Source organism: Bufo bufo, chromosome 9 (assembly GCF_905171765.1).
Source record: "Bufo bufo chromosome 9, aBufBuf1.1, whole genome shotgun sequence".
NCBI lineage: Eukaryota > Metazoa > Chordata > Amphibia > Anura > Bufonidae > Bufo > Bufo bufo.
The window spans coordinates 164,424,881-164,439,711 of record NC_053397.1 but is presented as its reverse complement, the minus strand read 5'-3'; the positions used below and the strand labels follow the sequence as shown (position 1 = coordinate 164,439,711).

Here is a 14,831-nt window from a genome sequence, read left to right as displayed (position 1 = left end):
AAAGTTAACATTATGGGAAGCCGAGGAGTGAAAAACGAAAACGCAAAAATGGAAAATCCAAGGGTCCTGAAGGGGTTAATAAGGCCTCTTTCTTTTGTGCTATTGATTTACATTACAAAGGCAGATGAACAAAAATGATGGAAGTGCTGATTCGGCAGATAATTGACCCCAACAAAACCAAACAGATCCCATGGACCAGCAGCTGTGAAACTACAACTCCCAGCATGCACACTTGCTCAGCTGTTCTTGTAACTCCCATAGCAGTCAAAGGAGGATTCTGGGAGTTGTAGTTTCAGAACAGCTGGAGTGGAAGATGCTGATCCCGGCTATAGACTGTCATTTATGGAGGGAGAATAAAAGAAAGCAGCAGAGTGTAATCTTAGCCTGGGTTGAAATGTAACATAAATGAAGGAAGACTGGGAGGAGGCTACAAATGGCGCATGCGCTTCAGTATTTTTCTCTGCCGGGACATAGAGCGTGACGTCAACCAATCAGCTGCGCTTTCACATCCACAGCGTTCCTCCGTCCTATCAGATGATTGGGGTTTATAATCTGTTCGCTGATTGGCTGCTCGCTTCTTGTGACACTGTGGCCGCCAAAGCATGAGTGGAAGTAGTGGAGAGCAGGCCGGGCCCTGAGCCCTCAGCCCGGGAGCTCTGACAGGTACCGGGGCGGGTGAAGCATAGAACCGCACCGGTAACCTGCCGGTCGTGACTCCACTTTACAGGTTGTTTGGTTAGATGGCAGGAGGACATGCTGTTAGTGCAGCTCCTTCAGTCACAGCCTTCCGTGTTATGTCCGTGTGCACCCAGTGTGAGACCTGGGGCAGAGTGTAGCCTGCACAGCCGGTGGGATTGGGCGGGTTTCGGTGTGGCCAATAGCAGAGAGGGGTTTACTAACGCCTCAGACACACACTTCTGACCAGCAGGAGACATGTTTGATGCGGTTTCCCCCCCTTCAGTAAGGAAACTGAGGAAATAGTCTCAATTATGTATCACTCTATGAAGCAAAGGTCTTAAAGGGACCCGTCACCGCTCCTGACATGTCTGGGCACCCCCCATGTAATAACGATTCTGGAGCCTCCATTCTTATGGCTCTGTGTTGTGCCATTCCTGTGTTATTCCTGCTAGAAGTTATGAATGAATGGCTAGCAGTCTGCAGTAAGGGTACAGAGGGGAGGTAACCAGTTGGGGGGTGTACCCGCACAGTGTGACTCTATACAGTCAGCGCTGCCATTGTCACAACTGGTTACCTCCCCTCTGTACCCTTACTGCAGACTGCTAGAAATTACTTCATAACTTCTAGCAGGAATAACTCAGGAATGGCACAACATAGAGACATAAGAATGGAGGCTCCAGAATCGTTAGTATGTTGGGGATGCATGAAGCTATTAAACTGACAGGTCCTCTTTAATCGTGGCCATCTTGTCGGTGGCCATTATGTACGGACAGGTCTTACATTTGGTCTGGTTGCAGGGGATTGCTCCTGTTATTGGCGAGGACGGTGAGCTTTTGTCAGTGATGTTTTAGGCCAGGGCTACAGGGGGACGTGTTGCTGAAAAGTCACACAACACTTTTTAAAATAATGATAGCCAATGGTGTCGCACTGCAATATGCTGCGACTGCGACATGACTGTTGCAAAAAATCCATTCAAGTTGGATTTTTGTGTGACTGTCTTGTCGCAGTGCGACTCCATTCGCTATCATTACAAAAAAATGTATCCTCTGGATAAATCATCAGCATCTGATCGGCGGGGGTCCGACACCCGGGACCCCCACAGATCAGCTGTTTGAGAAGGCAGCGGCGCTCCAGTATCGCTGCGGCCTTCTCACTGTTTACCGCTGGCCCAGTTACATCACGGCTAGTATCAATGGCCTGGGAGGGGCTAAGCGCTGTTCCCTTGAATGGAGCTTAGCCCCGCCCAGGCCATTGATACAAGTCGTGACGTCACTCTGCCAGCGGTAAACAGTGAGAAGGCCGCGGCGCTGCTGGAGCGCCGCTGCCTTCTCAAACAGCTGATCGGCGGGGGTCCCGGATGTCGGACCCCCGCCGATCAGATGCTGATGATCTATCCAGAGGATAGATCATCAGATTAAACAAAGTGCAGTACACCTTTAAGGAAGATTTATGTCCTCCTATATACAACTACCACAATGCCCTGCTGTAGGCTGTCCTGGCAAGCTGGGAGTTGTAGTTTTGCAACAGCTGAAGGGCCGCAGGTTTCGCATTGTGTCTTAAAGAAGTTGCCCCTCAGACCATTCATGGACTGGATATCTATCGGGGGCAGCACTCTGCCTCTTACTCCTCTTGCTGCTTGCTGTGATCTGCTTTACAGCACTCGTCTCATCTACAGGGAGTGCAGAATTATTAGGCAAGTTGTATTTTTGAGGATTAATTTTATTATTGAACAACAACCATGTTCTCAATGAACCCAAAAAACTCATTCATATCAAAGCTGAATATTTTTGGAAGTAGTTTTTAGTTTGTTTTTAGTTTTAGCTATTTTAGGGGGATATCTGTGTGTGCAGGTGACTATTACTGTGCATAATTATTAGGCAACTTAACAAAAAACAAATATATACCCATTTCAATTATTTATTTTTACCAGTAAAACCAATATAACATCTCAACATTCACAAATATACATTTCTGACATTCAAAAACAAAACAAAAACAAATCAGTGACCAATATAGCCACCTTTCTTTGCAAGGACACTCAAAAGCCTGCCATCCATGGATTCTGTCAGTGTTTTGATCTGTTCACCATCAACATTGCGTGCAGCAGCAACCACAGCCTCCCAGACACTGTTCATAGAGGTGTACTGTCTCCCTCCTTGTAAATCTCACATTTGATGATGGACCACAGGTTCTCAATGGGGTTCAGATAAGGTGAACAAGGAGGCCATGTCATTAGATTTTCTTCTTTTATACCCTTTCTTGCCAGCCACGCTGTGGAGTACTTGGACGCGTGTGATGGAGCATTGTCCTGCATGAAAATCATGTTTTTCTTGAAGGATGCAGACTTCTTCCTGTACCACTGCTTGAAGAAGGTGTCTTCCAGAAACTGGCAGTAGGACTGGGAGTTGAGCATGACTCCATCCTCAACCCGAAAAGGCCCCACAAGCTCATCTTTGATGATACCAGCCCAAACCAGTACTCCACCTCCACCTTGCTGGCGTCTGAGTCGGACTGGAGCTCTCTGCCCTTTACCAATCCAGCCACGGGCCCATCCATCTGGCCCATCAAGACTCACTCTCATTTCATCAGTCCATAAAACCTTAGAAAAATCAGTCTTGAGATATTTCTTGGCCCAGTCTTGACGTTTCAGCTTGTGTGTCTTGTTCAGTGGTGGTCGTCTTTCAGCCTTTCTTACTTTGGCCATGTCTCTGAGTATTGCACACCTTGTGCTTTTGGGCACTCCAGTGATGTTGCAGCTCTGAAATATGGCCAAACTGGTGGCAAGTGGCATCTTGGCAGCTGCACGCTTGACTTTTCTCAGTTCATGGGCAGTTATTTTGCGCCTTGGTTTTTCCACACGCTTCTTGAGACCCTGTTGACTATTTTGAATGAAACGCTTGATTGTTCGATGATCACGCTTCAGAAGCTTTGCAATTTTAAGAGTGCTGCATCCCTCTGCAAGATATCTCACTATTTTTGACTTTTCTGAGCCTGTCAAGTCCTTCTTTTGACCCATTTTGCCAAAGGAAAGGAATTGCCTAATAATTATGCACACCTAATATAGGGTGTTGATGTCATTAGACCACACCCCTTCTCATTACAGAGATGCACATCACCTAATATGCTTAATTGGTAGTAGGCTTTCGAGCCTATACAGCTTGGAGTAAGACAACATGCATAAAGAGGATGATGTGGTCAAAATACTCATTTGCCTAATAATTCTGCACGCAGTGTATCTCTTTAGATACTTTATACTACGCCTGATGAGGCTTGAACAGTTGTCATCTTTTCAGTGTCAAGCAGTAAGAAATCTCATTGGTTAATACAATCTTCTATGTGTTGCGCCTCTATCAGATGGGGCGTTTCACCCGCTTCACATCTGAGAGAGGTTGTAATTTTTATTTTATTTTTTTCCCCAGAAAACCACTTTAAGGAATTTCTACTTAGATCCACATTGGTGCCATTTTTTTCGGAAAATAATAAAAACTTTCAGCCTTCGTAGAGTCTAAATGTTTGGCTCTGTTCTTTCTTACAGGGGAACTGCGGGCACATTATGTCAATAAACCCCCTGTTTACAGCAAAGAAAAGGGATTTCTCCATGTTATACAGTGCTCATAGGGTTAATGCCATCTCCTCCCCTGCCGTACACCAAAGTCTCCATTCTTCCTGCAGTGATCGAGGAGCATATCCTCCATCAAAGCGTTATCGATCGGCCAGCGGCACGGAGTCTGAAGCCATGGAGGATGTGTTTGCTGACGGGGAAGACTTCACAGCTGATGATTTGGAGGAGATCGACATCATAGCCTCTCAGGCCTATACACAGGACTGTGGGGCTGCAACCAGTCATACAGATCCTATCCAGGGCAATCGACCGCCATCTACCTTCCTACAGCCACAAAGACCTGCACCGCCAAAACGAGGAAGAGATATCTCCAGTATGTATTTAATTATAAAATATAAATTTTCATTTCCATTTGTAAAAAGTGAATCCATGATCCTGTTCCTGCGGCATTCTTCTATAAGCTGCGATCAGTCGACCACTTCAGTCTGGTATAAACGCACCCGCGACCTCCCATCCAACTGTTTGTATAGTCACATAGCTGTGGTTAATCTGATTAGAACATTTTGCCTTTTGCTGATCCGAGGCTTAGTTCCAGAGTTATGATACTTTTCTTTATGCAAATTAGGCTTTTGGTGCAATGGGGGTTTTGCTGTTTATCTTGTTGCACCCAGGCTCCACTCATTTCTATTAGGGGTCGACCGATATTGATTTTTTAGGGCCGATACCGATAATTTGTGAACTTTCAGGCCGATAACCGATAATTTATACCGATATTCTGGGAATTTTCAATTTTGAGGAAAAAAAAAAATTTCTACACAAATCTGCTGAAAATTAATATGTTTATTGTTAATGTGTATTTTTTTTTGTTTATTGTTAATGTGTATTTTTTTTATAAATCTTTTTCATTTATACTTAATATTTTTGTGTTTTTTTTTTTTTTTTTTTTTTTTACTAACTTTTAGCCCCCTTAGGGACTAGAACCCTTGTCCTATTCATCCTGATAGATCTCTATCAGGGTGACTAGGATCTCACACTGTCCCTGCTGCTCTGTGCACACAGCAGCATGGAGCTTACCATGGCAGCCAGGGCTTCAATAGCGTCCTGGCTGCCATGGTAACCGATCGGAGCCCCAGGCTTACACAGCTGGGGCTCCGATCGGAGGAGGAGGGGAGAGGGGATCCTGTGGCCACTGCCACCAATGAGTAATACTGGGTGGGGGGGCGCACTGCGCCACCAATGTTTTTACTATTGGCCGGGGTTGGGATGGGGGTGGGGGGCGCACTGCGCCACCAATGAAGATAAGTCTCTCATTCATATACAGGAGGCGGGAGCTGGCTGCAGAATCCCATAGCCGGCTCCCGACCTCTATGAGCGTTAGCTGCGATCCGCGGCACCTGAGGAGTTAACTACCGCGGACCGCAGCTATCGCTTATAGAGGTCGGGAGCCGGCTATGTGATTCTGCAGCCAGCTCCCGCCTCCTGTATATGAATGAATGAAAGGCTTATCTTCATTGGTGGCACAGTGGCCACAGCCCCGCCCCTCCTCTTGTCCTCCCTCCTCTCATTGGCGGCAGCAGCAGCACAGGGGGAGGAGACACTGCTTCCTTCTCCCCTGTGCTGCTGAGGGAACACGGAAAGCGCTGAGAGCAGCGCGTTCTGTGTTCCCCATACGTTATCGGTATATCGGCAAAATAGATGCCGATACCGATAACGTTCAAAATCCTCAATATCGGCTGATAATATCGGCCAAACCGATAATCGGTCGATCCCTAATTTCTATAACCAGCCCCTCCTTCGCTGCTTTGCACACTGCCTGACCTGGTCGATTAAAATGGCCAGGCAGGGTCTGGCCACTGAAATGAGTGGAGCTTGGATGGAACAAGAGCAATGGTGACACCCTCTTTGCACCGAAGGCCTTAATATGCAAATATCATAACTCTGGAACAGAGCCTTTAGATTAACAAAATAAAAATGTTTTTAACAGGAGAACCACGGCTGTGTCTATGCAGACTGTTGGATAGGGAGGTCATAGGGATATACTAGTTATAGAAATTTACCCTTTGGAGCCCCCCTGAAATGGATGGAGCAGCTGGTCGGAAATGCACAGCGCTTCTCCATTCATTTCTATGGGAGGGCACGAGATGGCAGAGAACAGTGCTCGGCTATCTATGGGGCCTCCACCCATCTGCTGGTTATCCCCTTTCCTGTGGATAGGGGATAAGCTGTTAGAACTGGAATACCCATTTAAGGCCTTATGCACACGGCTGTGGCCATATTGCGGCCCACAAACAGGTCTGCAATATACGGACCCCTGCTATTTGTTCCGGTGTGGAACGAAAGCAATAAACCCCACGGAAGCACTACGGAGTGCCTCCGTGGGGTCTCTCTCCGTGCCTCCACAACGCAAAAAAACTGAACCCGTTTTAATTTTTGAGGTGCGGACAGATCAGACCCATTTAAATTGTATGGGGCTATATCCGGCTGCTGCAGTCGCACAGATAGTGCCTCTGCTTTTGCGGTCGCCATTGCACAGAACGGCCCGGTAACGGCTGTATGCATGGGGCCTAACTAATCTGCGGCCAATTAAATTTTTCTGGGGTGCTGATCCTCTTGTTCTCGTGTACACAATTGCTTTTCGCTCACATTTCCCTACACGCTGCCAATATCTTGTTTGCACTTGCGTGTGCTTGATTTCTTTCTGGTCTCTGTACCTGTGTCCTATTGTCACACACGTTGTTGGGAAAACATCCTAGATTTGATGTGCACTGGTTGTCATTTATGTTGAAAGCGTCCCAATTACAATTAGGATCACACTTGGTCCATGCAGCTAAACAGTGATCTGATATGGATTCAATAAAAAAAAAGTAAATAATAAATGCAAACTTGGCATTATTTTATTTTCATAGACTCCCGTACTAATAATGAGACCTCTGTGCTTGAAGTTTTGCAGTCTCAGCATGAAGAACTAAAGCAACAGGTAAGAATTGCTCCTTACCCCCTTCCTGACCAGGCCTAATTTTGCAAATCTGACATGTAACTTTATGTGGTAATACCTTGGGATGCTTTTACTTATCTAAGCCATTCGGAGATTGTTTTCTCGTGACACATTGTACTTCATGTTAATGGTAAATTTGAGTCAATATTTTTTACCTTTTATGTATAAAAAATAATGTACCAAAAATTTGGAAAAATTAATTATTTTTTTCTAAATCTGAATTTCTCGGCTTTTAAAGGGGTTCTGCACTTTGTTTAAACTGATGATCTATCCTCTGGATAGATGATCAGCGGGGGTCCCGGGTGTCGGACCCCCGTCGATCAGCTGTTTGAGAAGGCAGCGTCGCGGCCTTCTCACTGTTTACCGCTGGCTCAGATTTTCCATCTTAATCAAATATTTTTTATTTTCCTGTAACACATCAAGGATTAACAACAAAACAAACCTCAATATTTATTACTCTGATTGTGCAATTTACATAAAAACCCCACATATAATCGTAAACTGCTGTATGGGCACACGACGGGGCTCAGAAGGCAGGGAGTGCCATATTGTTTTTTTGGGGGCATATTTTGCTGGGATGCTTTTTGGGCACCATGTTGCATTTGAAGTGACCCTGACTTACCCCTACAGTGGCAACCCCAAAAAAGTGACCATTTTGGAAACTATACCACGCAAGGAAATTTAAGGGGTGTATTGAGAAACAGACTTTTTGTCACGAGGGTGTCACGACCTATCGCTGACCCTGTTGTGCCTGGGGTCAGGAGGTAGCAGCGGATGGCTACTCACTCGGTTTCAAAAGATCGCTCCATGACCTAGTGGTGGGAATGGATTCTGGTCCAGGTTTTGCTGCTTAGGTTTGCGATCCTTTTTGTCCCAGTTAGGCATCTGTAGCTTTTCCTTTCAGCTGTTCTGTCAGCCACCCCCAGCTACTATGTATTCTCCCCTTCTACTTCACTTGTTGCCAGATATAGACCTTCTTTCCAGGTCTTCTGACCTCAGGTGGAGTTGGAACTGGAGCTGTTGGATCTCCGTTTCACTCATGTTGTCTCCCTTTTAGGGATTGTTTGTGGTGTTGGTCTTTTCCCTGTTGTTACCACAGGTAATTAGGTAATTTATTTTAAAAGCCATTGATTTTATTTTAACTCACAATTATTTCACTTTTAACGAAAATTTTTATATCCAAATTCAAAGGACCGCAATGGGCACAAAACTTGCGCCGTCCTATGCAAATCTTTTTACCGGGCACTTCGAGAGTACCCTCGGCTTTTATCCCACCCAAACATCAAATTTTATCGAAGATTTATAGATATTATTTTAATTTGGTAATAATAGCCTAGAAGAGGTGAAATTATTAAAAAGTCAGCTCAACTCTAACGACAGGGGCCTAACATTCAGCCCTGAATTTTACCCAAAAGAAGCCATCTTCCTTGACCTACAGCTTACTATTATCTCCAACACAATCATCACTAAAACCCACTTTAAGAAAGTAGATTTAAACTGTTATCTTGATTACACAAGTTGTCACCACCAGAAATGGAAGCGGAATATCCCGTACAGTCAAATGAAAAGAATTAGAAGGAACTGTACAGATGATTCAACAGCCTGAGAACAACTCGAGATTTTAAAACAACGAAAAGGGATATCCAAAGAATTTAATAACTGAATCTACCAAAAGGGCCCTAAAAATGAACCAAAAGGAAGCCCTCAAACAAACAGAATCCATTGAAACACAAGAGACCACTCTCAAATCCCCTCAAAAAAACTTCCATTACAGTCTGACGACAAGAAATAACTCGGAACACACAAAAGTCTGGCAGATATTGAAAAAACACTGGGGCATACTCAAAGACCCCATCTTAAAAAGAGATTTACCCCCCAGCTCATTGTTACATACCGGAGAGCCCAGACCCTCAAAAATTTAATTGCTCCATCCTTCCCTCAAAAGAAGACTCCAAAAGAAAATCCACAACCTACTCTTAAAGGAAAAATAGATCCAGCTCCGAAGGGGGCCTACAGATGCAAAAATAAAAAAATGTAAATGTTGCAACATAATAACTCACAATAAGAAAGATGTAAACATCTTCTCTAATGAAACGTTTCACTTAAATCACAACATGAATTGTGGCACCAGCAATATCATTTATCTATTACAATGTCCGTGTAATCTATTATATGTCGGCAAGACCACACAGACTTTCCGTGAAAGAATAAATGAGCACCGCTCTAACATCAATAGGAAAGTTCTCACTCATAGCGTCTCAAGACATTTCTCCACTCAGCACAATAGTGATCCCTCTCTACTCCGTGTTACCCCACTGGAATGGATCCCCCAATCATATCAAGACCTGTGTAGGAAAGACATGTTTTCGATTTTTCCGGTTGAACACGCTATACTATTTTGGGCTGAATGAGTCCCTAGAATACACCAATTACTAGCAAGGGAACCACTACAACAATGCCCTTGGCCCCATGACTACACTTCTAAAACATATATAAAACTTGTAGAACTTTTTTCATTATACTCCCGTCATCATGGTCTTCCACCATCATATAGGGTCTCCCATCATCATCATCTCAGTCTTCAGATCATGGCTTTCCTAACCATTCTTGCTTTTCTTTTGATGTCACTAGGATACACTAAATAGTTCCAAACCCTTATGATAATAACCCGACAATCAAAGTCAACGATTGAGCCCCGTGTCCATACGCTAGCTGGGTTCGGGGATATATAGATATAGATATAGATATATATATATATATATATATATATATACACACATACAGTGGGGGAAATAATTATTTGACCCCTCACTGATTTTGTAAGTTTGTCCAATGACAAAGAAATGAAAAGTCTCAGAACAGTATCATTTCAATGGTAGGTTTATTGTAACAGTGGCAGATAGCACATCAAAAGGAAAATCGAAAAAATAACTTTAAATAAAAGATAGCAACTGATTTGCATTTCATTGAGTGAAATAAGTATTTGAACCCTCTAACAAAAAAAGACTTAATACTTGGTGGAAAAACCCTTGTTTGCAAGCACAGAGGTCAAACGTTTCTTGTAATTGATGACCAAGTTTGCGCACATTTTAGGAGGAATGTTGGTCCACTCCTCTTTGCAGATCATCTCTAAATCCCTAAGGTTTCGAGGCTGTCTCTGTGCAACTCTGAGCTTGAGCTCCCTCCATAGGTTTTCGATTGGATTAAGGTCCGGAGACTGACTAGGCCACTCCATGACCTTAATGTGCTTCTTCTTGAGCCACTCCTTTGTTGCCTTTGCTGTATGTTTTGGGTCATTGTCGTGCTGGAACACCCATCCACGACCCATTTTCAGTTTCCTGGCAGAGGGAAGGAGGTTGTCGCTCAGGATTTCACGATACATGGCTCCGTCCATTTTCCCGTTTATGCGAATAAGTTGTCCTGTGCCCTTAGCAGAAAAACACCCCCAAAGCAAAATGTTTCCACCCCCATGCTTGACGGTGGGGACGGTGTTTTGGGGGTCATAGGCAGCATTTTTCTTCCTCCAAACACAGCGAGTTGAGTTAATGCCAAAGAGCTCTATTTTGGTCTCATCAGACCACAGCACCTTCTCCCAGTCACTCTCTGAATCATTCAGGTGTTCATTGGCAAACTTCAGACGGGCCTGCACATGTGCCTTCCTGAGCAGGGGGACCTTGCGAGCCCTGCAGGATTTTAATCCATTGCGGTGTAATGTGTTTCCAATGGTTTTCTTGGTGACTGTGGTCCCTGCTAATTTGAGGTCATTAACTAACTCCTCCCGTGTAGTTCTAGGATGCTTTTTCACCTTTCTCAGAACCATTGACACCCCACGAGGTGAGATCTTGCGTGGAGCCCCAGAGCGAGGTCGATTGATGGTCATTTTGTGCTCCTTCCATTTTCGAACAATCGCACCAACAGTTGTCACCTTCTCTCCCAGCTTCTTGCTAATGGTTTTGTAGCCCATTCCAGCCTTGTGCAGGTCTACAATTTTGTCTCTGACATCCTTGGACAGCTCTTTGGTCTTTCCCATGTTGGAGAGTTTGGAGTCTGCTTGATTGATTGATTCTGTGGACAGGTGTCTTTTATACAGGTGACTAGTTAAGACAGGTGTCCTTAATGAGGGTGACTAATTGAGTAGAAGTGTCTAACCACTCTGTGGGAGCCAGAACTCTTAATGGTTGGTAGGGGTTCAAATACTTATTTCACTCAATGAAATGCAAATCAGTTGCTATCTTTTATTTAAAGTTATTTTTTCGATTTTCCTTTTGATGTGCTATCTGCCACTGTTACAATAAACCTACCATTGAAATGATACTGTTCTGAGACTTTTCATTTCTTTGTCATTGGACAAACTTACAAAATCAGTGAGGGGTCAAATAATTATTTCCCCCACTGTGTGTGTATATATATATATATATATATATATATATATATATATATATATATATATATATATATATACACATACACACATTCACTGTCCCTTTTTTTTATTTAATTTTTATGTATTTATATTATGCATTCATGTATGTGTGTATATATATATATATATATATATATATATCTATCTCTATATCTATATCTCATTGATTATTATTATTTTTGTATATAGTCACCTCATTTATTTATTAAGGTATTCCTATAATTTTATATATTTTTATTTTTTATATATTATGTTTTTAACCAATGAGCTTTATCTATCACAGGACACACCATCCAGAAACCAGAGAATGAGCGACAATTTTAATATTATTATTTAATATGACTTGCTTTCCGCCCTGAAAATAACCCCATTTTTCAGGTACTATGAGATTCCATTGCCCTTAGAATTTTGCCAACACCTGGCGACGACCTGATCCACTCCTCCGTAAGCCTAGACATAGAAGGATAACTCTGTGATCTGATGCGTCTCACTGGTGCGTTCCACCCACCGGAAACGCCCAGATCTCAGCCGACAGGAGCGTTCCTCCACCGGAAATCGAAAGTGGAGGTGCGTTCACATATGCGTGCCACCACACTCGTTTGATTATATTCAAGGATGATCGCATCACTATACCCCCAGATCCATTCCCTGATCACAACCACCACCCCCAGCCTAACACCACTGAACCCCTAATGTATGTATTCTTTAAATATTTTATTTTTTAGCAAGACTACAACATTTAAATGTGCGTTCCAGCGTGGAACACACACTTCAGGCCCCAAACAGGATATGACATCATTCTCACTAAACACATGGCATGTTTCAGACAGATATATAAAGCTCAATGGTAAGTCATACCTTTATACTGCTTGTAGCTGTTTTTAAACTTACTTGCACTGCTCCTGATGAAGGGGGTTATATTCCCCCGAAACGTGTTGAGCTCTCCTGTGATTTATTGAATAAAAAAAAAAGAAAGGAAAAACACCAGTGTTCGACACGGCCGTGTTTATTTCCTACAAAACTACAAGCGATCCTGGCGGGGGAGGTTTTGGTCATTGAGTGTCTTGAGCTTCATCTCATTGACCTCCTCCTCAGTGAAGTAAGTCTCTTTGATTTGATCATTTTTTTTATTGATACAGCAAGAATATCGTATTCCTTTCATCTTCTTTTATTTTGATATTTATTCATCATCATCCTTTGGCACCACACGAGGTTGGCACCGTTTGGGTGGTAGATTTCTATCCCCCCCCCCCCCCTTATTTTTTTTAATGATTTTACTATTTGATGCAGTAGCTGTCTACGCATCCAACCGCCCTTGGCAGCCCCCTCGTCCATCCTTCACTGCATATCTTTTCCTCGTGGTGCCCTGCTTTGTCGTTTCACAAAAATCCTCCCTCTAATTTCTAGAGGGAATATTTTTTTCGGACCAACACTTGTATTCAGCTAAAGAAGTGCTGTGCGCTAGCTTTCTTTAGATCTCAATCAGCCATGCAGTGAGGCTGTGCAGCATAGTGTGTATGGGGAGTGTGTATTTTCCCTGTAAGTGGGGCTACTATGTTAAATGTCCCCTATAGGTCTTGTATGACCTTATGGGGAACATAAAGTGTTAAGTGAAAAATAAAAAAGCGTTATAAAAATAAATGTTTTACACGAAAAAGGGCCCTTTACTCAAATTAAGTAATTTAAAAATTGTTAAAAATAGACATATTTGCTTTCGCCGCCTCTGTAACGAACGGCTCTATAAAAACATCACATGATCTATCCCATCAGGTGAATGGTGTGAAAAAATTAAATAATAAAAATTATTTTATTTTTTTTGTCCCCTCACTTTCCAAAAAACATAGGGGGTTATTTATCATTCTGAAATACTCCTAAATTAGGCGCATTTCAGGTGCAGATTGCCAGGTGGGAGTGGTGTGGGCAGGGAGGGGACGGGCCAATAGGCCCGTCTCATTTACCATTTCCTACGCCTGGTTTAGGAGTAGAAAATGGTCTAAATGTAAGCCAGCAAGGAAGCTGTATTACATTTAGAACTGGCAGCGATTAGCATGCAGCTGCAATCTCTGAATGGATGTTCTTAAACGTCTATTCAGAGGTTAATCCTGACCCCCAGGACTTTTATAGCCTATGGGTGGTTGGGAAGCGGTTAAAGAAGCACTCCAGGAAAAAATACATGTTCTCTGGCCCATTAGAAAGGTACATGATGTAAGTTGCAGTGAAAGTAATCTTCTTACTGGTGGCTATAGTTGTGACTTATTCAGTCCCTTCAGGTTCTCAGCTGTGTCATGTAATCGACTCTGACTGTATTTGTGGGTCCGCATCTGTTCCACAATTTTGCAGGTTGGATGCGGATCCATTCATTTCAATGGGGTTGCAAAAGATCCGGACAGCACACCAGGAAGTAAGTTTTTCTATTTAGTCCTATGAGACTGCCATTGAGGTTCCCATAGGAATGGAGATGCTGGATTTACACAGCTCAATAGAGCAAGCAATTATTGGGAAGCGTTCCATCCTGATAATTGCCTGCTTGTCAGTGGAGGTGAAGAGCGGCATTTTACATGCACGGCTCCTCCTCCATTGCATGGGAATGAGCGATGGCTACTGCCTTTGCTCATCCCCATACAGATTCATAGCTTCTGGGCAGCAGAATTCCACGTAGACAACACAATCTGCTGACCAGAAATGATGATTTAGTTGTCCGCATGAAAGATTGTTTTGCTTGTTCACTGGATGATCTGTGGCACCTGTGCATGGACAGATTATCAGAAATGAGCGTTCATAGGAATGTTCATCCCCGATAATCTGCTCGACAATCTGGCAGTGTAAATCCATCTTAAAGAGGACCTTTCATGCAATTTTATTAAGGGATATATATATACCTGTACTTGCGGGGTACATGATGCTGATGCTACCACCCTGCTTTATTTTATTTTTTTTAATATTCCTCATATGCCCCGCCGGATTTCTTCCGCTCCGTATGTGGATACTGAGCATCGGAGCAATGAGGAGGAGACTGAGTCTTTCTCCGTGGGCGTCTCCTTCTCCCCTGGCTGAAGCGTTGTCCAATCACAGCTCAGAGGGAGAAAAAAACCTTCAGGGAGAAGGAGACGCCCACGGAGAAAGACTCAGTCTCCTCCTCATTGCTCCGATGCTCAGTATCCGCATACTGAGCG

At 43.5% G+C, this 14,831-nt stretch overlaps 1 protein-coding gene across 6 annotated transcripts in view; it reads left to right on the top strand.

The window, feature by feature from the left end:
* Positions 1–580: 580 nt before the first annotated feature.
* Positions 581–14,831, top strand: part of LOC120978803 (ATR interacting protein) — a 55,160-nt gene continuing 40,909 nt past the window's right edge. For 2 of the 6 annotated variants that reach the window (XM_040407155.1, XM_040407152.1), the window contains exons 1-3: positions 581–663; positions 4,214–4,613; positions 7,147–7,217. In XM_040407155.1, the coding sequence (XP_040263089.1) occupies positions 4,232–4,613; positions 7,147–7,217 (453 nt within the window). In that variant the 5' untranslated portion in view covers positions 581–663; positions 4,214–4,231. Of the gene's footprint in view, positions 697–789; positions 814–4,213; positions 4,614–7,146; positions 7,218–14,831 lie in introns of those variants that run through there. The other 4 variants (XM_040407156.1, XM_040407157.1, XM_040407154.1 and 1 more) reach the window with 4 other exon arrangements.